Genomic DNA, 26493 nt, shown 5'->3' on the forward strand with positions numbered 1-26493 from the left:
CAGGCTCCAGGGCGTGAGGGCTCTGGAGTTTGTGGCATGCAGGCTCTCTAGTTAAGGTACGTGAGCTCAGTAGTTGTGGTGTGCGGGCCCAGGTGCCCCGTGGCATGTGGGATCCTAGTTCCCTGACCAGGGATCAAATCTACGTCCCCTGCATTGTAAGGCAGATTCTTTACCACTGGACCACCAGGGAAGTCCCAGGAAACAGAATTTTTTTTTTTTTTTGCGTTACGCGGGCCTCTCACCGTTGTGGCCTCTCCCGTTGCGGAGCACAGGCTCCGGACGCGCAGGCTCAGCGGCCATGGCTCACGGGCCCAGCCGCTCCGCGGCATGTGGGATCTTCCCGGACCGGGGCACGAACCCGTGTCCCCTGCATCGGCAGGCAGACTCTCAACCACTGCGCCACCAGGGAAGCCCCAAGGAAACAGAATTTTTAAACAAGTTCTCCAGTTTCACTTTTGTATACCAAAACTCAAATTTGTGAACTATTGCCCTAAGCAATCTCCCTCATTATCATCATTTTAACTATCAGCAATATGCTTATAACTAAAAATTATATTTTCAACTCTGCCCCCTCTCCTGAACTCCAGATTCTCACAGTAATTGTTTATAGGCACCTCCACCTAAATCTCACAGGCATAAACTTAACATGCACAAAAGATGTTCTTCCCAAATCTACTCTTCCTCCTCTGTTCTGTTTCAATTAATAGTACCACCTTTCACCCTATAGCTCCAGTCAGAAACCTGGGATCATTCTCAACTCTTCTCTTTCCTCTATTCTCATATCTAAATACTGTTGTTTCTACCTCCTAAATACCTTTTGCATGGATCCCATCATCTCTATCCCCAGCCACTGCCCCTGTTCTGCCTCTCATCTTCACAACTCCAGGACTGTCACGGTAGACTTCTAACTACAAGATGCCCTTACCTTTTCAAATCCACACTCCACAGACTTCTTTTTCTAAATGCAAAGTTTATGATCTTTCACTTGGATTTCAGCCATACTGCACAACTCCAGGGGGTACCAGTACCTAGAATACAAAGTCATCTAACTGGCATCTCCACTGTTCTCATTACAGCCAGAAGGATCTGATCATATTACTCCCTTCAGTGGCTTCCCAGCATCTGCAGAATAAAGTCTCAGCTCTTCACATTTCAGATGAGGCCTGCCCTGCTGTACCACTGCCAGTCTCTAACTTACCATCTGGCCTTCCCACCCCTCCCTCACACTTTGTGCTCCATTTGGGCAGTATGCCCTTTCTGCCTTCACTAGCTCAGCAAATTCCTCTTTTTCTTCAAAACTCAGCTAGGGTGTCTCTTCTCTGTGCAGATTTTCCTGAGTCCTCTAGGCACAGCTGACCATCCCTTCCTTCAGGCCAACTCTGATCTTGTGCCAGCTGATGTTTATTACTCCACTCTCTGCTAGACTTTGAGTAACTCCTGCTAACTCTTTTAGCCCCCACACCTGGCACAGAATAGGTTGCATGGCAGATGTTCCTAAAATTGAAATGGGCCCTAATAAGTCAAGGGTGACACTACAGCTGGAGCCTGAGTACCCAGGAGTACAAAGACCTCAATTAGAGGGAGTAGGAAAATCATAAGAAACAGTTCATGGGGGAAGCAGGGAGAGACAATAGTTTCTTCAATAAACATGCTGAGCTTAGGATTGTGACAGAATATCCAGGTGGAGAGGTCCAAGGGGGAACTGGAAATATAATACCCAAGTTTCAGGGAGAGATCAAGCAGCACCAGAGTTAGAGATTTTTGGGACTCTGAAGCTATAACAGCTGATGAAATAACCAAGAGAAAATAATAACCCAAGAGAAGAAGGCAAAGAACAACACCTTGGGAATCATGAGGCAAGAGGAAGACAAAATGACAAGAAAGAAAAGTTGCCAAGGAAAAAGATAAGTACTAGGTGAATGCAATGTTAGGAAAACTAAAGGAAAATAGTTTCAGGAAGGAGTGGGATTAAATTATCTATGAATGACTAGGGGTACCTGGGTTGAAAATAGTACACTAAAGAAAAAAGAGTTTATGGAGAATAGCTTTTCACTCCAAGCATTTAGAGCATTTATTTTTACTTGAAGCAACCTAAATGTTTGCTTCCCCTGAGCTGTAAAGTTAAAAGTGCAAACATCAAACTCTCTTGGGGTTCTCCATGTACATATCCAGCGTCAGAAACCAGAGGGCACTCATAAGGGAAATCACGCAGCTCTCTGACTGCACACACAGAGCCATTCCGAACAGCAGAGAGAAAACAAAGTCAGGATAAATAAAATCTAATCTGGGTTATACCTGAAATAGGACCCAACTGTGCCATTTTCCCCAGCCATGGGAGAGGTTCTGGGCCAGGCTCAAAGAGAGACATCATGAGGTTGGATTTCTTCTTGCTGTCCGCTTGGGAGTAGAGCATTCCGTGCCATTCAGGACTAGATGGAGAGAAGACGGAAGATCAGAAGAACATCAAGCCTGGGGTTGTCAAGTTAAGTAACTCGAGCCTGTGTTTTTCTCTTGAGAGACATGGTTTTCAGCTTTGAAATTAGGTGCATTACTTTTACTCAAGTCAAATCCTAAACCTAAAAATGCATACTGATGTCCCCTAATATTACCATTCCTTGGGGACAGGTATTATTATTCAATTATGTAGATATGGAAATCAAAAGCAGTCTTAAAAGAGAAAAAAAAAATCACAAGGGCAGCAAGTAGCTGCAGGGGTGGTGACGAGTAAGGGCTGAGACCTATAGGTCTTTTCAGCCGCCTCCGAATCATTCACAGCAGTACCACAGAGAGAAGCCCTTCTAGCAAAGGGCACAGAGCCATCACCCAGCTCTGCTCCCACTTCTCAAAGGGCCCCAGGTGATTCTCCTACTCAGAGACAGTACAGGTAGCCTGAGTACCAAGAAATATAGCAAACTGATACCTAATAAGAATTGCATTCTTCTTTCTGGATCAGCTCATTTTAACTCAAGCAGAAAAGGAGCCATGCTTCCTCTGAGCATTCCTAACCTCTTAATTTTCTCTACCAGTCAATCCCAGGTGATGGACAGAAGATGACCTCTTCTTCTCTGACAACAGGTAAAGGGAAGCAGAGAGTTTTGCAGATTTTGAGACTACAGCAAAAAGTGAAAGCTAGAAGGGCTTTCCTCATAAGGAAGGAATACAGCAGAGTGGTTACGAGCATGGGCTATGGAGTCACAATACATGGATAAGATCCTGGCTCTTTCATTTACTAGCTGTGTGACCTTGAGCAAGTACCATGACTTGCTCTCTAAGCCTCAGTTTCCTCATCTAAGGAATGGGGATAATATTGATACCTCCTGTATAGTGAGGTATATAAAGTGCCTAGAGAAGCACCTGGCACATGGTAAAATGTTCAATGTTATCAGTATCTTTTTTCATTTAGTTTTACCTCCTTATTTTATAGCTGAGGAGTCTGTGCATAATGCGTAAGATCCTGTAACAAGTTAGTAGCATTACTTAAACTGACCCCAGGTTTCCTAGATAGGATGGAAAAGAGGAAAACTGAGAAAAAATATAAAGGCAATATAATTAAAAGACTCACTATGTACTTATTCTAGGGGATGCTTTAAAGAGTAGTGTAGAAGGTGATAGTACATGGGAAGGATATGGCAGAAAGAGAAAAAAAGTGAGGAGATCCTTTCTATCCTTTCTTTCAGAAAAGTCTGGGGAATACTTCACTGTAAATTGATTCTCCCTTTCACTCAACCAAAGGTAAAAAAGTTTCTTACCCTAATTGAACTATCGCCACCATTCCTTCCACTTTTAGGCTGCCATGGAGCAGGACACAAAAGTTGGGTATTTTGCCTGCAATCTGATTGGCTGAATTTTCATCTTCGTTGTCATCAGTTATACCAGTACCCACCTCATCACCTTCTAGGAAAAGAAGAGAAAACCAGTCAGACTGAGATTAGCTACAAAAACTCTAAACTCCAGTTGTACTCTTGGCTGTTTCTAGCCTTGTAAGGAAAGTATACAGAATTATAAAGGAATATTATAACAAGTAAGAAAAACTCATATTCTGGTTTTCCTATGTCCAAATAAAAATCAGTTTTCACATGTTATATGAATTCCATTTATATGAAACATCCAGAATAGGCAAATATATACAGATAGGATATCAGTAGTTACCTGAGGCTGAGAGAGATGGAAGGTTATGGGTTGATAGCTAAAAGTGGTTTTTTTTGTTTGTTTGTTTGTTTTTTTGCGGTACGCCGGCCTCTCACTGTTGTGACCTCTCCCATTGCGGAGTACAGGCTCCGGACGCACAGGCTCAGCGGCCATGGCTCACGGGCCCAGCCGCTCTGTCGCACATGGGATCCTCCCGGACCGGGGCACAAACCCATGTCCCCTGCATCGGCAGGCGGACTCTCAACCACTGCGCCACCAGGAAAGCCCAAAAGGCTTTTTTTTGAGGTAGTGAAAATTCTAAAACTCTGATTCAAAAATTGTGGTTATGGTTGCATAACTTTGTAAATACACTAAAAACTACTGAATTGTACACTTTAAATGGGTGAAATGTACGGTATATGAATTATATTTCAGTGAAGCTGCTACACAAAAAATCAGCTTTCCATAGTTTCTACTGGAACACTAAGCTAGAGGCTCTCTGGGGGTTTCAGGCACCACTGAAACAGAAACAGATATTCAGAGATGTCAAGAGTGTTCTCAACTGACAGCCTTCAGGCAGCACGTGGATGGGATACCCCAAAGAACAGTGACTACTCCGTAAGTTTCTTGACTCGCTTCTCCAACTCCAGGTTCTCTCATACACTCTGCTGATGAATGAATCTTCCTCCAATTAACTTCCTTCTGGAACTATCTGTGTACTCAAGCTGATTCAAAGACTTTCTAATTCAATAGAAAGATCTTCCTGGTTTAGTTTGACATTCAACAGCCCTTTCAACACGGCTCCATTTTGCCTTCCCATACTTTTCTTTCCACTGTTTTCCTATACAAACTCTTCATTTTGCCCGCTTTCTTTCTTGGCAATTTATATGGGCACACAGAATTCCCAGGACCTTGGGAATAAGGTAAACTCGGTTGTTATCAACATCAATAACAATAACAGTAAGGTAAAGTATAAACAAAAGGATCATAATCGGTCATCTGTGAGAACATATCAAAGATTCTGTCTATGAATATGTGATGGAGGGTTATGGAATACCTAACATTCCAACTGAGATAACCATGAGTAAATGGAATGTGGTCATAACTCAGTGAGTGGAAACCTGATTGTATACACTTCTTAGAGAAAGCTGGTGAATATAAAGGAGACGGTCAGCCTAAAACAGAGAAAAGCGAAGTTTAAAGTGCTAGAGACTAACATTCTCCAGAGAGATGCTGAATGTAGGAGATATGACTTTATAGTTGCTGGAGAAATACATTCTGCAGTAATGAGGCCTCACAAAAACCTGTATTCATTCACTCATTCAACAGTATTTACTGAGTATCTACTATGTGCTAGGCACATAGTAGAGAACAGGTGTGGTTTCTACCCTTATAAAGCTGTATTCCACATTTATCAGGCAACCTTCTGAGAACTACTTTGGTTTCCCCAGCATGCTCCCACAGGGAAAGGCAGAGCCCAGGATGAGGGACTAAGCATTGTCATCTCTAAAGAGGATTTCCACTGTAAATTAACAAAGCAGCACACAATAAATATGTGTCAAAATGCTTTCCATAGTTATAAAGCAGCACAATTAGTTTTTTAATATATCAGGTAACATATTATTTTTTAAAAACCCAATCCAGGGCTTCCCTGGTGGCGCAGTGGTTGAGAGTCCGCCTGCCGATGCAGGGGAACAGGTTCGTGCCCCGGTCTGGGAAGATCCCACATGTCGTGGAGCGGCTGGGCCCGTGAGCCATGGCCGCTGAGCCTGCGCGTCCAGAGCCTGTGCTCCGCAACGGGAGAGGCTGCAACAGTGAGAGGCCCGTGTACCGCAAAAGCAAACAAACAAACAAAAAACCCCCAATCCAATAACTACTCCTTTCCCCCAAATTCTGCAAAATGGGCTATTCTACTATCTAACATTTAAGAATAACTTTAGATAATAAGATACTTCATATGTATCACTGGAATAGGAAGAGAACTCACCTTTGTTAAGTGCTATAGGTAGGACCAGATGTCTGGACAGAACTGGGGGACTTGAAATATCAGCTATATCAATAAATCCCACTATTTCCAAATCTGAAAAGAAGGAATCAACATAGAATTAACTCGTAACAAACAATAAATGCTGGAGACCGTGTGGAGAAAAGGGAACCGTCCTACGCTGGTGGTGGGAATGTATCAATAAACTGGTACAGCCACTATAGAGAACAGTATGGAGGTTCTTTAAAAAACTAAAAACTGAGCTACCATGTGACCGAGCAATCCCACTCCTGGGCATATATCCGGAGAAACCTGTAAGGATGCAAGCATCCCGATGTTCATTGCAGCACTATTTACAATAGCCAGGACATGGAAGCTACCTAAATGTCCATCGACAGAGGAATGGATATAGAAGATGTGGCACATATATACAATGGAATATTACTCAGCCATAAAAGGAACGAAATAATGTCATTTGCAGTGACATGGATGGACCTAGAGATTGTCATACAGAGTGAAGTAAGTCAGAAAGAGAAAGACAAATACCGTATGCTAACACATATATATGGAATTTAAGAAAAAAAAATGTCACGAAGAACTTAGGGGTAAAACAGGAATAGAGACACAGACCTACTGGGGGTGGGCTTGGGGATATGGGGGGGTGGGCTGTGACGGGGCGGGGGAGAGGCATGGACGTGTATACACTGCAGGGCGTGGGGTGGATGGATGGTGGGGGGTGACCGCGTGGCGCGGGGGGATCGGCTCGGTGCTTTGTGGCCGCCTGGAGGGGTGGGATGGGGAGGGTGGGAGGGAGGGAGACGCAGGAGGGAGGGGATGTGGGAACAGATGTATATGTATGACTGATTCACTTTGTTGTAAAGCAGAGACTAATAAAAAAAAAAAGAGAAAGACAAATATTGTAAAATATTGCTCATATGTGGAATCTAGAAAAATGGTACAGGACTTCCCTGGTGGTACAGGGGTTAAGAATCCACCTGCCAATGCAGGGGACATGGGTTCGATCCCTGGTCTGGAAAGATCCCACACGCCCCGGAGCAACTAAGCCCATGCACCACAACTACTGAAGCACGCGTGCCTAGAGCCTGTGCTCTGATATAAGAGAAGCCACCGCAATGAGAAGCCCGCACACCGCAACGAAGAGTAGCCCCCGTTCGCTGCAAGTAGAGAAAGCACATGCCCAGCAACGAAGACCCAATGCATCTAAAAAAAGAAAAAAAAAAAAAAAGAAAAATGGTACAGATGAACTTACTTGCAAAGCAGAAACAGAGACACAGATGTAGAAAACAAACTTATGGTTATCAAGGGGGGAAGGGGGAATGGGATGAATTGGGAGATTGGGATTCACATATATACACTACTGTATATAAAATAGATAACTAATGAGAACCTACTGTATAGCACAGGGAACTCTACTCAATGCTCTGTGGTGATCTAAATGGGAAGGAAATCTAAGAAAGAGTGGATATATGTATATGTATAACTGATTCACTTTGCTGTACAGCAGAAACTAACAACATTGTAAAGCAACTATACTCCAATAAAAATTAATTAAAAACAAAGAATTAATTCGTGTTATGGGAAAGTACATTATTTTCTATGTACTAGATTTCATAAACACAAGGTTTAGATAGGGAATTCAAATATGATGACTAGGAAGGTTATTAGAAGTTTCTCTGAATGACTCTAATACTTTGCATTTTAAGTAACTAAGCAAATAAGGACAACTGTCTTTTATTTAAGGGACTTAAGTTATACGACAAATCAGCTATACTATTTTTATGAGGCTAGGTCCCCAGCCAAGGCAAAAGCTTAATGGTTAAGTCTCTCTGAATAGTCAGGATGTTCAGGTCACCAGGGGGCGTCATAGTCAAATACTTCCACAACAACTGCAAGCAGCTATGCTTGGAGGGTAAGGCTTTTGCATTAAAACTGTTTCCCTGAGAAAGAAATACATTCTCTACAAAACCAAGGTAGCAGTCTACATATGACAATGGTTTCTTTGCTTTATAGAAGCTGTATTAAAGACCAAAAGTATTTGTTGAAAATCTAAAATAAGTTTAAAAAAATAGTTGTAACCCAAAGTACTTTCTGGAAGTTTTTTCTGATTATATAAGTAGTATAAAAACTTAGAAAACACTAAAAACTGTAAAGAAGAAAATAAAGTCACTCATCATTCCTCATCAAAGGAAACCTCTATTAATATTTTACTGAATTGCTTTTTAGTCTGTCTTCTAGGCGTATACACACTCATATTCTCAAAACAATGTTTTAAAAAATCAGGATCATGGTGAGTATACCATACTTCTTTTTTTTTTTTTTTGCTGTACGCGGGCCTCTCACTGTTGTGGCCTCTCCCGTTGAGGAGCACAGGCTCCAGACGCACAGGCTCAGCGGCCATGGCTCACGGACCCAGCCGCTCCACGGCATGTGGGATCTTCCCGGACCGGGGCACGAACCCGTGTCCCCTGCATCAGCAGGCGGACTCTCAATCATTGCGCCACCAGGGAAGCCCCATACTTCTTATACATCAGGAAATCTGCTTCCCTGGAGTTTTGCTATCATTACCTTCTTTAGCTGAGTAATGAATGAATCAGCATAAGCAGTTATATATTTTTCATCTGAGTAGAAAAAGGCCTATGTTTTAGTAGTTTAAATATAAGCTATAACAAAAATCTTGGACTAGAAGCTTTTATAAGTTAGTCCATTAAATAAAAGACAATTATCCTTATTTTCTTAGTTACTTAAAATGCAAAGTATTAGAGTCATTCAGAGAACTTCCAATAACCTTCCTAGTTATCATATTTGAATTCCCCACCTAAACACTGCATTTGTGAAATCTAGTACATAGAAAGTAATGTACTTCTGGGAAGAAAAGATCTATTTGAAGTTACTCATCCAAAAAGGATGGGCGGGAAGTGGAATCTAACTGGTTTGAAGGCAACAAAACATTTGGCACACTGCTGTCTAGTCACAATGAAAGAGATGGATGACCTACTTCCAGCAGGAGCAGAAAATAAAGGCACAGAAAACAAAAAAAGCCTGTGCACAGCCCTTCACTCGAAAACTCCTTAAAATCTACATACCCAAGAATGAAATGAATTTCCAGCTGTACTTAATTTTAATCATTTAAAAAATTTTTCATTATATCTTTTATTATTAATTAAGTAATTAATTAATTTTTGGCTGCGTTGGGTCTTCGCTGTTGCGCGCGGGCTTTCTCTAGTTGCGGTGAGCGGGGGCTACTCTTTGTTATGGTGCGCGGGCTTCTCACTGTGGTGGCTTCTCTTGTTGCGGAGCATGGGCTCTAGGCACGCGGGCTTCAGTAGTTGTGGCTCACGGGCTCAGTAGTTGTGGCTCGCGGGCTCTAGAGCGCAGGCTCAGTAGTTGTGGCGCATGGGCTTGGCTGCTCCGCAGCATGTGGGATCTTCCCAGACCAGCGCTCAAACCCATGATCCCTGCACTGGCAGGCGCATTCTTAACCACTGCACCACCAGGGAAGTCCAATTTTAATCATTTGTTGTTTGAACAATTACCTAGTGAACATCTACTAAGCATCAGACACTAAGCCAGGCACTGAGGGTGTGCAATGGTGACTTAAACAGTGATGGTTCAACATATACCCACCACTCAAGGAGTCCACCTGCCAATATGAGACAACTCTCTTCTCTACTACCCCTTGTTACTTTTGATTCTTGGCTTTGCCAATTTAACCTAAGCATAGCACTGGCAACATGGTAGAAGCCATAACACATTGCTTTCTTTTAGTCGTAATACAAGCTGCAGTATTAGAGGGGTACAGTATATCAGAGCTGAGACCTGACAGACCATCATTTCTCCTAGAGATTCCACTCACCTAGCCAATAAGAACTAGAGGAAGTGATTTGTCCAGGGTCACAGAGGAAGAGTCACACAGCCAAGTCTAAAAGCTAGCTCTTCATATATGACCTTAATAATGATGCTAATCCGTCTTACTATCTCTATTAAGAACTACCTCAAGGATTTCAATGCTAGTGAATCTGGCCCTGGCTTCCAACTCTGGTAATTTGTGGTTATAATCATCTAGGATTAGCGATTAACTCATGACCTCACCATGGAAGACCACTAATCTGCCACCCCTTAGGCAATGCATTCTCCCATCCAAAGTATACTGACATTTCTTTTCAACCCTGCTGGAGAGAGGAGAGTAAAAGTCAGAAGTTAGAAGAAAGTAGGGATAACAGAAGAACTAAGAACGAAGTATATAAAAAGTTACCTGTGTTAATGACTTTAGGGATAGGATCGATTTCCTCGTCTACAACAAAAGGTTCTGGCCTGGGGAAGACTTGCACATCAGCGGTTAGGTGGCCACACTTGAGAACGGCATGGAAAGGTGTATATGCCAGATCTATCAGTTTTCTAGAATATGATGATTATTTGTTACAGAAAGAGTAATATGATACGTATAATTTTTTTCAAGTAATCTTTTTAAGATGTCAAGTTTGTTTTCCCTTCAAGTTGATTCCAAAGCTATGATCTGACCATTTGTGAAATAGAACAAAATCTGATACTTTTGGTGAGGAAATTTCAATTCTGAAAAGCCCAAAAGCAAGTTAAATCTTTGAGATTGCTGTCATTGTAAGGAAGTCAATACCTATAGACATTACAGATTTAGTCATGCTTAATTTAAAAGGGAGTCAACACTTAAAAATCACTACTACCAATCATTTTATCTGAAAAATGTGCAACTTGGGGAAAATGAAATGACACAATTAGAAACAGTAAAATAGATACTATTGTCTGACATCAAATTATAATGCTGGATTGTAAGAAGACAAAAAAGCTCAAAGTATATACTCACCCAAACATAGACTGTACATTTTTCAAGCACAGGGGGCCATCAATAGTAAAAATCTGCCCTTCACCATTGTTTAGATCTATAAGACGTTCGAGGCAATCCAAGGAATCAGTGCTCTGAAGCTACAAAGCAAAACAGATGACTCTTTTAAAGTGGCATAAAATGCCAGATTGTTATCAGTACACTAAGGTCACAAAACGAAGATGATTTTTTTTAATAACGTGAGAAGGAAAATAACTAACAATTTTGGTTCAAGGTTACCAAAGAGGAATGTTATATAAAATTATACCAGTAGAGCTATTTCATTCCAAGTAGTTTTGCAAAGATTCAGAGGTGACCACAGTTGGTATTCACATAGCACCTTCCCTTCCAAGTGTTTCTAACATCTTTTGGTAAGAACCATCATTATTTACATTTTAAAGATAGAAAAACTGAGGTGAAGAAACGTTAAATAACTTTCCAAAATAAATGGGAAAACCAGGAGATGAGAGTTTAATAAAACATACATCAGAGTAATGTTACTTAACAACAACAAAAAATCAAAGCACACTTCTGTCAACATTTCTGGTGTGATGGACATAAAAATTCCTAAGTGAGGGAAACATCTAACACCAAAAAGAACATTCTGACTCTGTAGCATCTGAAGAATCTTTGTGGGAAGTAGGACGGATAACAACTCCAGCTATGTTTCCTGAGATGTGGCAACACTCTGCTTTCAGAGAGCATGTGAGACACAGAGTCTTTTCAAATATAATCAGTAGTCTCAGTTGAAACAATGGAGTTCAATGTTATAGTGTAGGCATGCCTCATTTACTGAGTTTTGCAGATATTGCCTTTTTTTTACACAAATTAAAGGTCTGCGGCAAACCTGTGTCGAGCAGTTTTATCGGCACAATGTTTCCACAGGATTTCCTCACTTTGTCTCTGTGTCACATTTTGGTAATTCTCGCAATATTTCAAACCCTCCACCAGCAAAAAGATTACAACTTGTTGAAGGCTCAGATGATGGTTAGCACTCTTTGTCAATAAAATATTTTTAAAATAAGGTATGTACATTGTTTTTTTTTTAGACAACGCTATTGCACTCTTAATAGACAACAGTATAGTACAAACAAAACTTTTATATGCACTGGGAAAAAAAGAAATTAATGCGACTTGCTTTATTGTGATCCCTGCTTTATTGTGGTGGTCTGGAATGGAACCTGCAGTATCTCCGAGACATGCCTGTATATATAATATAATATTAATGGAATATACTAAAAAATATATTCCATTTCTGAGTCCTAAAATGTATCTAATCAAACTAAAAAGAACTTAGTAAAAAGCATTACCTCCTCCAGATTTGCCATGCACATGATGTATAACTTAGATGGGAAAGGAAAAGGCAGTGGGAACCTGTTGCTCTCACTGCGTTGGCTGTGAGTAGCTAGGGAGTGCCGCAGTGACCCTCTACCAATGCCAAGACAGCCATCTGTCACCAGAACAACCTGTTTGCAAAAAGTGAGAGGAGTTTTGTACATGAAATGACATATTTATTTAAAGCAGTCTCATTTGGCAATGTTTTCATTTCTCCCTAATTGCATTTACACTGAAAAATGTACCTCTGCAGGAATACAAACAAAGATGTGAATAAATCTCAACAACATTTGTCAAGTGAAAGATGACAGACACATTGTATTGATATGATTCTACACATATATATTAAGTTCAGACCACGTAAAACAAAACTAAGATAAATCAAATAGGGGTTGTGGGGTAATACTGAGTAGAAAGGGGCATGAGAAAACTTTGCAGGGTAATGGAAATGTTCTATACCTTAGCTGGAGGAGTGGTTACATAGGTATATACATTTGTGAAAACTCAGTAAACTGTATACTTAAGATCTATGCATTTTACTGTATTTTATCTTATTAAACCTTTAAAAAAAGCACCTACCTATGAACACTTAAAAAAAAGACAAAACCGGGCTTCCCTGGTGGCGCAGTGGTTGAGAGTCCGCCTGCTGATGCACAGGACACGGGTTCGTGCCCCGGTCCGGGAAGATCCCACATGCCGCGGAGTGGCTGGGCCCGTGAGCCATGGCTGCTGAGCCTGCGCGTCCGGAGCCTGTGCTCCGCGGCGGGAGAGGCCACAACAGTGAGAGGCCCGTGTACCGCAAAAAAAAAAAAAAGAAAAGACAAAACCATTCATAACCAATTCTTACTTAATTGTATTAAAACTAGAACCCTATCTCTTAGAGAAGGAGTTGGCACCTAAGACACTGGTGTCAGAAATGGCATAAAGGGTACTTCCCTGGTGGTCTAGCAGTAAAGAATCTGCCTTCCAATGCAGGGGACACGGGTTCGATCCCTGGTTGGGGAACTAAGATCCCACATGCCCTGGGGCAACTAAGTTCACGTGCCCTGGAGCCTGCGCACCACAAAGAGAGAGAGAAAACTCGCACGCCACAACTAGAGAGAGGCCTGTGCACCGCAACAAAATGATCCCGCATGCTGCAACTAAGACCTGAAGCAGCAGAAAAAGAAAAAAAGAAAAAAAATGGCATAAGGACCTATTTTACGTGTGTCCCTAGGAAGTACCAGCACAGAAGTCTGAAGACTGAACCTTGACACATGATTTTCAAAGATGACAAACTTTACCTACCCCTGCTCAACTAAAATGACAACTGCATTAAATATGTATTTATAAAAGTCATTTAACCAGACATGGACAAGACCTTTAAAATGCATTCTTAATCAACCGATAATTTTTAAAAGCCTTCAAAATATACTAACAATAGACATTAGTTACAAATCATTTTCCTTTTCCTCACTGTTTAAAGCAATCCTTGGGAAGTCCTGGGTGGACTTCCCAAGCAATCCAGGGGAGGATTGTTTTTGCTCTCCCTAGCCTAGCCTAGTAACTTAACAATAACAGACCAGTAAGGCAGTATTAGGTGGTTGCACCATGTGAAGTGCCAAGACTGGCACTTACTTCTAAAGCCCAAGAATGCTTAATAGAGGTCCCCTGGGGAGATGTCATCTCTTAGGAAGACAGGCAAGGCAAATCCCTCTTCTAGGTACCAACAATTGCTACATAATGATTTACTTCTGCCACTAGCTTTTTCAGATGCTGTGTGATAATGAAATATTTCTTGTAATGTCAAAATGAGACAGACTTTACTCAGATAATGAAAACATAGTCCAGCTCTCTAAAAACTTGGTTAAAAATATTCTACATTAAAACAAATCCGTTTGATAGTAACTGATTATAAAAACAATCACTAATAACGTCCACTGTGTTTTGGACCTGGTTCACCCCAAAACTCACCAAGCAAGTCTAAGTGGATCCAGGCCCAGCTCCCTCCCCTCAGGGTACAGTATCTCTCAAATTCAGATTCCTCCTTTTTGCAAAGGAAGAAAAAAATATTAAAAGGCAGAAGTCTGCATGGTGCACAAGGTCTGGCTCCTGCGTGTTTTCTGTTTCTTCTCTAAAACCACTGAAGTAGCAAATGAAACTGTGCTACCTGCTAGCTTCCAGTTCAGAAGATATTGACAACAAAACTTCATTTATTCACTATATTGCTAGGAAATCAGACAGTCTGTATGCATGGTTTTACGAAATAATGTTTATGAAGCAAGGTGCCAAAGGTTTTTATTTCTGAAATTGATCAAAAGGTATTTACTGGCTTTTTTAGCAAGTGTCCACTAAAGTGATCTGATTTTTAACCTTTTAGTAGTAGCTCAGGGTCTTCACTAACCCATGAGTTCATACTGTATAAAACAACTCAACTACCTGAGTAAGAAAAAACAGTAAGAAAAAACAAAAAAGCTTAAAAAAAAAAAAAAAAAAAAGCTGGGCTTCCCTGGTGGCGCAGTGGTTGCGAGTCCGCCTGACGATGCGGGGGACACGGGTTCGTGCCCCGGTCCGGGAAGATCCCACATGCCACGGAGCGGCTGGGCCCGTGAGTCATGGCCGCTGAGCCTGTGTGTCCGGAGCCCGTGCTCCGCAACGGGAGAGGCCACAAACAGTGAGAGGCCCGCGTAATGCAAAAAAAAAAAAAAAAAAAAGCTGGGTTTATTGAGATATAATTCATATGCAAGAAAATTCACCCTTTTTAGTATATAGTTCTATGAGTTCCGACAAATGCATTCAGTGATGTAACCACTTCTACTATCAAGATACAGACCAGTTCCATCACTTCTCATATTCCCTCATGTTTTATTTGGGTCAGCCCCTAACCTGTCCTCACCCCAAGGCAGCCACAATCTTATATTTATTTAAAAAACAAATATCAGTGATGCTACTGACACTACTGAGGAATCCCATATTTGACCCTATAATAAAAAATCATATACTATGGCCCACTGCCTGTTTCTGTAAATAAAGTTTTACTGGAACAGAGCCATGCCCATTTATTTACTTATTATCTATGACTGCTTTCGTGCTATGACAACAGAGTTGAGGAGTTGCCACTGACACCTGCAAAGCCTAAAATACAGAAAAAGTTTGCTGATTCCTGTTGTAGACTATTATGATTTTCCTTTTAGCAATTTTTCTGTTTTCTCCTTTAAAATATGCTACCACTTCTCAAAGCACCTGTTTATAGCAAACTTCCAATTGCTACAAGTCTGCTCTGATTTGATGCTATATGTGCACCTATTGTGGACTCTTAAGGAAAGGGCAACAGATTTTATGACATACACCTCACTTTTTAGACAACCCAGGTAGTTGAGAAGGGTAAAAGTCTGCTGAATAAATGCTACACTGGAATAATGAAGATAGACTATATTGTACTGATGTTTACAATTATATCACTCAAAATTATAATCGCCCCTTCCAGGGGGTGTTCTAAAATTCCGCTGTGAGCCCTTTGTGTTTTATACAAACAATGCTAGTTTGCAATAAGTCAATTTACTAGGAGGATGCTTTCCTTAAGGCATATTTGTACTGCTTTCTGAATATATTAGTGTTGATTTAGTGCCTTCTTTTAAAAAGATACCAAAAGCGTATAACATAGTTTGTGGAAATTACAATGTATGCTGTGTCAGAGCCTGAACAAAACTGAAGCACCTCAGTGGTTAATGTTTTTAACTTAGGGCAAAGAAAAAGAATTGATCATTACCTGACAAGGAATTGCACCACCCCATTCTTGCTGAACGATATTGCAAACACCAACTAATGCAGACTCCAAGCAGGTTTTATCATAATCATCCATATTACTTAGTGCTTCCTGATTGAATGAAAGATAAAATTGCTTATTATTCTTTACTGTTTTAATTTGTTACCAGAAAAAAACATAAACTGTTCAAAGCATGAATGTTACACAGGGGACATTGTGTTTCTGAGAGCCCAAAGAGTACGTTCTTAAAGAAAAATGGTAAAACAGATTTCCTAAACTATAAAGGATGATTAAAAGAGCTTCCCTTTATTCTGTTCTCTCATCAGGTGAGAGTGAATTGTCCATCAAGTTCGTATCTTTTTTAAGTGGACCTTGAAAGAAATAATTAAAATGAAAAACGTTTAAAGACATCACAAAAATAATGACAAGATTTACTGAATACCATCATCATTCTAGGCATTTTACATGCATTTAATCATGACAACATCCTATAACGCAGTGGTCCCCAACCTTTTTGGCACCAGGCACCAGTTTCGTGGAAGACAGTTTTTCCACAGACGGGGGGTGGGTGGGGCGGGGCAGGGGATGGTTAAGGCGGTAATGTAAGCGATGGGGAGCGGCAGATGAAGCTTTGCTAGCTGCCCACTGCTCACCTCCTGCTGTGTGGCTGGGGGTGGGGGTTGGGGACCCCTGCTATAAGGTATAGATAATTAACCTATTTTTATTTTCTTTATTTAAAATTTATTTATTTATTTATTTTTGGCTGCGTTGTGTCTTCGTTGCTGTGCACGGGCTTTCTCTAGTTGCGGTGAGTGGGGGCTACTCTTTGTTGCGGTGTGCAGGCTTCTCATTGCGGTGGCTCCTCTTGTTGCGGAGCACAGGCTCTAGGTGTGTGGGCTTCAGTAGTTGTGGCATGCGGGCTTCAGTAGTTGTGGCACGCAGGCTTCAGCAGTTGTGGCTCACGGACTCTAGAGCGCAGGCTCAGTAGTTGTGGCGCATGGGCTTAGTTGCTCTGCGGCATGTGGGATCTTCCCGGACCAGGGCTCGAACCCGTGTCCCCTGCATTGGCAGGCGGATTCTTAACCACTGCGCCACCAGGGAAGCCCAATTAACCTATTTTTAAAATAAGCAAACTGAGGTACAAAATGATTAGGTCACTTTCCCAGGTCTTACACCTAGAAGTGGCAGAATCTAGATTTGAACCCAGTCAGTCAGACTCCAGGACTCAACCATTACTCTTCACTACCTATATAGCAATTCTTTAAATTTCAGAACTGCTGAACATCCAAGATCCTTAGTTTACTCATCTATAAGAAATCCAGTGCAATTAAAAAAGGAAAAAAAAAAAGCTTTTGAGTCACTTAAAAAGATGTGAGATAGGGACTTCCCTGGTGGTCCAGTGGGTAAGACTCCATGCTCCCAATGCAGGGGGCCTGGGTTCAACCCCTGGTCAGGGAACTAGATCCCACATGCATGCTGTAACTAAGAGTTCACATGCCGCAACTAAGACCCGGTGCAGCCAAAATAAATAAATAAATAAATAGTTTTTTTTTTAAAGTGAGATAATAAATGATTTAACAAAATTTTATTACTTATATTTTAAAAAGCAAACTTTCCTGATCCTGAATTTCTAAACTGCCTAGCAACTATTAAACTGTTCATTTTAATTTCACACACACTTACTGACTGCTCACTATGGGCAAGGAACTGTGCTAGGCATTGTTGGAAATAGTAATAATTTAGAGATGTTGTCAGAAAGTTAATTCTTTGACATATCACAGACAACACCTTTGGAAGGTAACACCTATCAATCAAGGTTTTAAAATGATTTCTTGGCATCTGTAAATCAAAGGCTATTTGTTGGAGAGGAGATATACTCCTGAATTACTCTAGAATAAGGGTTTTATAAGGAAGGACTATTTTTCTTCTTTAAAATTTTATTTATTTATTTATTTTTGGCTGCGTTGGTTCTTCATTGCTGCGTGCAGGGTTTCTCTAGTTGCAGCAAGCGGTGGCTACTCTTCGTTGTGGTGCATGGGTTTCTCCTTGCGGTGGCTTTTCTCGTTGCGTAGCACGGGCTCTAGGTGCATGGGCTCAGTAGCTGTGGCTCGCAGGCTCAGTAGTTGTGCCGCATGGGCTTAGTTGCTCCATGGTATGTGGGATCTTCTCGGACCAGGGCTCAAACCCGTGTCCCTTGCATTGGCAGGCAGATTCTTAATCACTGAGCCACCAGGGAAGTCCCTGGAAGGACTGTTTTTCATCTCAAGTTTTATAGAAAAGTAGAAAAGTGTTGAACCTAAAGATCCTGAACTTTAGGGTACAGGGCACTACATCCTGAGATGCTCCCCTCCCACAGAGAATTCCAGAAAACAAAAGAGGAGGCTACAGCAACAACTCACAGCTCTAACTCATAGCTCTACCAAAGGCAGAAGGCCTACTGGTTATGAATCCTTGTTTTACAGTTATACTCAGATATTATACCCATAGACTCATCTTTAAATAATTCCAGTTGTAAATATTCAGTGCAATATGATAATACTGTTTTCCTTCCTATAAATTGGGCCTGGTACATACAATAACTCATTTCTTTTTGTACCTGTAGGGTGTTATAATCTCTTGTGAAGGGAACCATCAATTCCCAGAGTGATGAAAAAACCACCAAAGCTGTAAACTCAAGCTTATAATTTGTGGCCATGTGTTCAAACAGCATTGTCAAACCATGGGCTGCCAGGTGCTTGCGCTGATATTCCTCGGACCCCTCGATAGACACAGGTCGGGTCATGGAAAGGGATACGTCCATTACCACCACTGTAGGCATGATGAAAGTGATCCCAGTGTTCCCAGTCAGAATGTAAACAGACAGCTATAGATAGAGAAACGCTGTAGAAAATAAATATGATTAGGTCTTGCATGTCATGGAGAGAAAAAAGTATTTTTTTAATCATAATTTTAACTTAACTTTCCAGAAATAAGTGAAGGCAAACCCCATTTAAGTTGAGGTGAGAACAAATCTGCAGGGAACTCAGTGGGAGGGAAGCAAGTAGCTTAGTTCACTGTGAGGACCACTCCTAGAATCACCCACTAAATGGCCATAAATCAAGGACCATCTTAAATGTTTCTAGTAAAAACAAAATAAAACAAAATATTAAATTCAGGGAGCTCTTGAGTTGAATACTTTCAAATCATACACAACTTAATATAACAAACACTCCTACATCACCTCTCCGACACTTAATTTACTAAAGAACATTTCTAGTTGTCTTATGGTGGTGCTTTCTGACAATCAACAATTCTTTTTGGGCACCTTCACTATCTTACTCAATACAGCAGTATTTGGGCAAGTGTTTGCTGAATTATCTTGTTGCTTAATGTCCTTTTTAAAAAAATTAAAATGAACGCAAAATATAAAAACAAAAAGCCGGGCTTCCCTGGTGGCGCAGTGGTTAAGAATCTGCCTGCCAATGCAGGGGACACAGGTTCGAGCCCTGGCCCGGGAAGATCCCACATGCCGCGGAGCAACTAAGCCCGTGCGCCACAACTACTGAGCCTGCGCTCTAGAGCCCACGAGCCACAGATACTGAGCCCAGGTGCCACAACTACTGAAGCCCATGCGCCTACAGCCCGTGCTCCGCAACAAGAGAAGCCACCGCAGTGAGAAGCCCGCGCACCGCAACGAATAGTAGCCCCCACTCGCCGAAACGACAGAAAAGCCTGCGCACGGCAATGAAGACCCAACGCAACCAAAAATGATAAATAAATATAATAAAATAATAAAATAAATAAATTTTAAAAAAGAAAAGGCTAGTACAGTCATAGTCAAAATTAGACAAAGCTGGAAATCATTAAGCATGACATAAACAACAAACTGCTAGCCTCAGTAGTACTCACTGCAGATAAACGAGGCAACAGCTCTTGAACTATGAAGGAAAAGAGCAAAATTAAAGAATATGTATGACAGCTGGCAGTATCTCATGAAACTGTTATAAAAGTCAAAGTGTAGAAGAAATGTAGAAAACAAAGAGTTTTTTAAAATTATGGATTGAGAATTAGCATGAAGAAAACATTTCTGTGCTCAAAAATAAAGAAAAAAGTTCCCAGATATACAGATCTGCTCTTGCTGATGCTACTCTATTATTAAGCAAACTATAGTCTACTCACACAATTAAATTCCATATAGCTATAAATAAATGATACATATACAGATATCAGAAATATTTATATAGGTATTAGTAACTGAGAAAAGCAGGTCACAGGCCTGTATGCATACACCGATTACAACTTCATAAAAATCATACTGCATATATTGCATATATACAATTTTGCATATATACAATTAGAGAACACTCAGGATGGACATAAACAAGTCAGAAATTTAATGTTCACTAATTTCTTTTTTGGAACTTACTTCAAAACACTTAACAGTGGCCAGAGGGCTTGTTTTAGTACAGTGTCCAACTGCAAACGTGTGCTATTCTAAAATTCCATTTGTAAGTAGGCTGTTGGGAACTCTGAGCATATTGCCTCACGGAAACAATGTTATAAATGGGGATCAGGGACTCATGTCAACTAGGAAAAGCCTTTTTACCACATAATGGCCTTTCAAATACAAAGGCCTCATGTATCCAACATCGATAAAGACTATAGGAGATATATAAATTACTCTTCCAGACTCCATTTTGATAGAAAAAACTAAAATGTGGGATTTCCTGGTGGTGCAGTGGTTTAAGAATCTGCCTGTCAATGCAGGAGACATGGGTTCGAGCCCTGGTCTGGGAAGATCCCACATGCCGCGGAGCAACTAAGCCCACGCACCACAACTACTGAGCCTGCACTCTAGAGCTCACGAGCCACAGCTACTGAGCCCACGTGCCGCAACTACTGAAGCCCGCACACCTAGAGCCCGTGCTCCACAACAAGTGAAGCCACTGCAATGAGAAGCTTGCACACCGCAACCAGTGGCCCCACTCTCCACAAGCAGAGAAAAGCCCACGCGCAGCAACGAAGACCCAACACAGCCAAAAATAAATAAATTTATTAAAAAAAACCCAAATGTGCATCCTTATTCTGCGCCTCATTAAGCACAGCATGTTAAACATAATTCACTCTGACTTAGCATCACAACTCTGAACACCAATACTGCCCAGCACGCTGCTGCCCTCATGTTTTAATTTATACCAGCATTCTCCCAAGTGTGTGCTGCAGAACACTGTCCTGCAGGGATGCTCCAAGAAAAATGAGTTCAGGTCTTATTAAAGACACTGAGAAGCTCTACAGCAAAGAATCCAGTTTAATTTGTTAACTCTGTGTTTCCCATTTAACCCTTCTCTGATCATTAGTTGGTGCCACGGAACAAGTATTATATAGAACATACCCAGAAACACTGCTTTGTACTCAAGGGATCCAGGCTGTTGTGTTCTGTTTTGGTGCCTCCTCTTTGTAACTAAGTTTTGGACCATCATTTTGCATTCCACTTTTCTCTGTAATCATCCTCCCTCTTTCCGATTTGCTGCTTCTTGGCTACTATGAGCTGGAAAGCCAGGTAATCCAGCTTGCTAAAACTGTGTCCGAAGTCAAAGTTAACAGGTTCTGAGAGCCTGTGAGTTTCTTCTGCTGTCACGTGCCATGTGCTTAGGCGTTATCAACTTGGTGCTATTTCATCTACTCAGTCTTTCCAGACCCTTTCTGGGTCTCAGCTGTGTTGTTCAAGAAGTGAGGTCCTGTGCAATACTGGTTCAACTACACTACATTAGACCAAAAGCTCAACAAGAGCAGGGACAGTGTGAGATTTTGCCCACCAATGTCTCCTCAGAACCTATCACAGCAGTGGGCATGTGTATGTCAAGTATGTACTTGACAAATACTTAATAATGACAAGTAAACTACCTCTCAGCACCAGATGTAACATTAATTTTTTGGCAAAACACATTACAAATTTTAACTCTGGACATCAGAAACACACTTCCTCCTCTCCTCGTTCAAGCAGAGATATCAGGAACTCCTATGCCTCTGCCCACATATAGAGTTTATCCAGCTCCTATGGTATTCCCATTCAGGTACAGAGGTCTTTTTACGTTAGTGAAAGCTGGGGATGCGGAGTACTGGCCTCATCTCTTAGGAGAATGAGAATCAGGATACACAGATTTAGATCATATATAAGAAAGCATTTCCAGCTCATGAAATCTGCTGTAACACTGGAATGGGTGACCATAGATGGCAGGCTTGCATTCTGGGAAGACACTTATAGAGCTGGCTCTTTCTTCAGACTGATGCATTTATGTCCACCCCCAAACACACCCTCCTAACAATGGCAAAGTCATGGGAAACCAATTTAGAACTCAGGTTGTCAGCACAGAAGTGAAAGATGGATGGATGTTCTTGAAGGATGGTTCACTCAAGTAGCCTAGGCCTGATTAAAAACAAAAAAAGTCCCTGCCCACACAGTCCAGCAATTTTGTGAAAACACCATGTTACTTCTCTCTTGGGTTGATTCTTACCCTAAGGTCCTCCACCCCGCCCCCATAGCTTTCTCGTAAGTACAGTTTACATACAATGCTTAAGACAACTAGTGGTCTTCTTTTCTCAAGAACAGTCTACTCCTGAGAATAGCCCTTAGCCCCTTGATTTGGTCATCTCCATTAGCTACACATTTATAATTCTTCCCAGAAGACAATTAGCTCGTTCATAAAAAACTGATTCTGAGGAGTATCGCTCTTAAAGCGTGATTCCACTCGAATTTCTAGGGATCCGCTAACCTACTCTTAAGTTTGTCTGTTGGCCTCACATCTCTTGCCCGGATGAGTCCCCTCCACCGTTCTGTTACAACTTCACCTCTAAAGTGCCAACCTGTAAATACAGAACTGCATTTGGACCGCGTCTGCCTGGGGATGTATTTTTACCTTAAAATCAGTCAAAAATCTTTAAGACCTGGAAGTCTCTTAAGGGAAGAGGAGGCGAAGGGGGCCTGGGCAGGGGGCCGACATCGTGGTGCTTGTGCGGAGCTCTGGCGCGGCAGAGCGAAGGGAGGACGAAGGCAGTGCCCCGGAACTGGCGCCGCAGAGACGGCGCGGGGCGGCCACCTCGGCGGCGGAAAGGCCGGGAGTCGGCCCTGCGTTGTTCCCCGCTGCCGACCCCTTCTCCTGCAGCTCCAACAAGCAATCCAAAACAGCCTACGGTCTCCAGCGCCCTCCACTCACCCCGCGACGATCACCGTCAGAGTCCGTCACGAAAACCTTTCCGCCAGCGCGCCGCAGCCGGAAGTATACGGCCGCGCGACGGAACGGAACTCGGCGCCGGGTGTGCGTGAGGCGCTTGGGGCGGGGCTTTAAGGACGTCGTGGGCGGGCGTTGACAGCGGAAAAGGTGCCCGGTGCGTCTTCCTCAGTGCTTCTCTTCGCAGCGTTTTGTCTGCGACCACCGCCACGACCACACTCCCCACGTAGTCCCCAACTGCGCCGGACCCGGGCTGTGTTCGCCTCTTCTCTCCCTCCCCGTTCTCGGGCTCTTCCTTGTTTGTTTCTGGCCTCCTGCCCACCTGCCTCTCTTTGGCCCGTGGGCCTCACCAGTCTGGGTAACCCCATGACCAGTTCACACTGTCTCCTCACTCACCTGGGCTCGTTGGTGCACAAGCCTGACCCTCACTGATATTTGCCCCTCTTCCCCGTCCCTCTTCAGACCCCTTACTCATATCCTCTGAACTAGTTGACAGAATCCTCTTCCTACTCTATAAATTGTAATTCCTGCCTGAGGAGTGCTCATACTGAGCACGCTGTGTATTTTTCTTAGCTGACGTGAGCCAGTTTCCACGTCAAGACTTTCCCTCTTGGTCTCCTCAGCCCGGATGCTCACTTTATCCCCGACCCCTTTGAGGGAAGTAGAGGGAGGGTTCAGTCAGTTCCCCTGCCTTGGCCAAGGTGCGCTGCTGAGGGGTTTGCACTTAGGCTTTCCTGTGAGTCATCATGGGCCATCGCGTACCTCACTTCTCGCCACTTGGTGTCCCGATAGCAGCCTGTGCCTCAGCGAGGTCCTTGGAGGGACAAGGAGTGACTTTCTTTCTAACCTCTTAGAGAGCTAGCAAATGCCAGCTAGAGGTAGGCCTGAATGGATGCCAGCAGGCCCCTGGGTAGTTATGGTTCAAAAAACAATGCTGTACCACATAGGTTACAAGTGGGAACAGAAAGGCCTCTAGAAGGCTTCAGGCCTTTGCCTCCTTTTCTTTTGATTGGTGGGAGGGGGCGAGGTAGGAGGTGGGTCAAGGAGGGAGGATGCTTTGAACCGAACAACTGAGTCTGTCTGACTTGTTCTGTGGGAGAGTGTGGGCTCCAGTCGCTTGTAGTTCTTTCCTGTCCCCTCCTTATATCAGAGGTGGCAGAGGAAGGCGCATCACTCCATGGGAATGTCCCTGTCAGCATCAGGGCCCAGGGGCAGGCAGACTGCCCTATTTGCTTCAGAATTTCTCTCCCCAACTTGGCTGGTTTCACCATCTCAAGACCCTTTTATGCTTGAGCAGGCACTGGAATCTAGGTAAGTAAGGCTGCATCCTGATTACTTCGTTGTAGTTTCTTACTCTTTCCCTAGTGGGAGGGATGTGGCCAAGAACGTGTGGGCAAGGGAGTTTTCGAGCTACCCCTAATGTGGTGATAACTTAGCCCTGCGCTCACTGTTCTCCTGGTAGTTCCAGCTCAGCTCCATGGACTGATTCGTTACCTTACCCAGCCCTAAAGATTAAGTTTATTAGTTTGTGGATGGGTGATCTCATCTTCTAGGAGACCAGGGAAGCAAAAGGCAATCGATTAAAACTGATGATAAAAGATAGGACTACCAAGAGGACCACATCACTTAGGGCAACTAGTAGGTGCTTTTGTTTTTGTTTTTAAATTCTTAGTAGAATCCCATTAAAAATCAAAAGGTTGTTCAGTGAATATAAAATCAGAGAACATTAGCACAAAGAGTTAGAAGGTCTTAAAGGAGAGGTCTTTCAAGCCATAGCTGGCTAATAAATTTCTTTTTCCCACTCAAGAGACCCTTAGCATTTGCATGTTTCCACACATACATTAAAGGAAATTGGTAAACAACTTCCTTTGCATAATCTATCATCCCCTTTATTTTCTCCTGCTTTGAAACAGTAGACAGCTGTCACAGAGGCTTTGAAAGGCAGAGTGATTTGGTCTCCAGTCTGGCAGAGTAAAGGTTAGTGACAGAAATAGCAAGCTGCTCACAGAAGCCAGGTACTGGGGTTCAAGGGAGGTTCATATACCCATCCAGTTCTCCAACAGCACATGTTGAAAATGTAGATTCCCAGGCCATGCTGACTGAATTGGAATTTCATGGGTTGGTGCCTGGAATCTTCATTGTTACGTTCCCAAGATGATTTCCTTCCTCACCTACAGAGAGGAAGGGTAAGGAGTGAGTGAGTGAGGAAAAGGGGAAGAGAGAGGTTAGGGGAAGGTGGTGAGCCCACATTCCTTTTCTGTTCTTCCCTCCCTTTCCATCTCCAGTGCTGTCCTTTGCCCTATGTCTTCCTTCCTGCCTCCTCTAGTGTGGACCGTGTCCACTTCCAAATCATACTTCCAAGCTCCAGGCTATCTTCTTTCCCTCATCATCCTACCCCATTCCTCTATTTTCACCAAAGTGGAAGTCCAAAGAAATTGTAGATATGACCCTTTTGTCTTCTTAAAATTTTTATTATTGAAGATTTTCAAACATAGACAAAGATAGGGGAATAGCATAATAGATCCCCATGTACCCTTCACCCTATTTCTACTATCAACTAAATTCTCAGTCTTGTTCCATTTATACCCCTACCCACTTCTCCCCAACATATTGTTTTGATACAGATCACAGATAGCATAACATCTTGTCCATAAGTATTTCATTATGTAGCATAACATCTTGTCCACAAGTATTTCATTATGTATCTCTAAAAGAGAAGGATTTTTTAAATTAATAAACTTTATTTTTAGAGCACTTTTAGGTTCACAGCAAAGTGGAGTGGAAAGTACAGAGAGTTCCCAAATACTCTTGTCCACACACACACAGCCTCCTCCACTATCAGCATCCCAGCACCAGAGTGATACATTTGTTATACTCTATGAACCTACAATGACACATCATTATCACCCAAAGTCCATAGTTTATTATAGGGTTCACTCTTGGTGTTGTACATTCTATGGTTTTTGACGAATGTATAATGACATGTATCTACCATTGTAGTATCATACAAAGTAGTTTCACTGCTCTAAAAATCCTTTGTGCTCTTTTTATCCCTCCCTCTCCCATGACTCCCAGGAACCACTGATCTTTTACTGTCTTCATGGTTTGCCCTTCCCAGAATGTCATATAGTTAGAATCATACAGTAAGCAGTCTTTTCAGATTGACTTCTTTTGCTTAGTAATATGCATTTAAGTTTCCTTTATGTCTGTTCATGTC

The 26493-nt window shown here is 42.2% G+C and overlaps 2 protein-coding genes across 6 annotated transcripts in view; one reads left to right on the plus strand and one right to left on the minus strand.

The window, feature by feature from the left end:
• INTS14 (integrator complex subunit 14) overlaps positions 1-23355 on the minus strand; it is a 36227-nt gene extending 12872 nt beyond the window's left edge. The window contains exons 1-9 of one of the 4 annotated variants that reach the window (XM_081227406.1): positions 22965-23350; positions 18665-18948; positions 16072-16179; positions 12299-12454; positions 10971-11089; positions 10386-10528; positions 6116-6208; positions 3750-3891; positions 2296-2429 (exon numbers count right to left, since the gene is read on the minus strand). In XM_081227406.1, coding sequence (XP_081083532.1) covers positions 2296-2429; positions 3750-3891; positions 6116-6208; positions 10386-10528; positions 10971-11089; positions 12299-12454; positions 16072-16179; positions 18665-18886 — 1117 coding nt within the window. In that variant the 5' untranslated portion in view covers positions 18887-18948; positions 22965-23350. Of the gene's footprint in view, positions 1-2295; positions 2430-3749; positions 3895-6115; positions 6209-10385; positions 10529-10970; positions 11090-12298; positions 12455-16071; positions 16180-18664; positions 18949-22964 lie in introns of all 4 variants that reach the window. The other 3 variants (XM_081227405.1, XM_081227404.1, XM_081227407.1) reach the window with 3 other exon arrangements.
• Positions 23356-24443: 1088 nt separating this feature from the next.
• Positions 24444-26493, plus strand: part of SLC24A1 (solute carrier family 24 member 1) — a 40870-nt gene continuing 38820 nt past the window's right edge. For both annotated transcript variants that reach the window (XM_081228764.1, XM_081228765.1), the window contains exon 1: positions 24444-24587. The gene's annotated coding sequence lies outside the window, so the exon portion shown is untranslated. The remainder of the gene's footprint in view (positions 24588-26493) is intronic.

This window comes from Mesoplodon bidens (assembly GCF_964165515.1).
Source record: "Mesoplodon bidens genome assembly, chromosome: 3".
NCBI classification, from domain to species: domain Eukaryota; kingdom Metazoa; phylum Chordata; class Mammalia; order Artiodactyla; family Ziphiidae; genus Mesoplodon; species Mesoplodon bidens.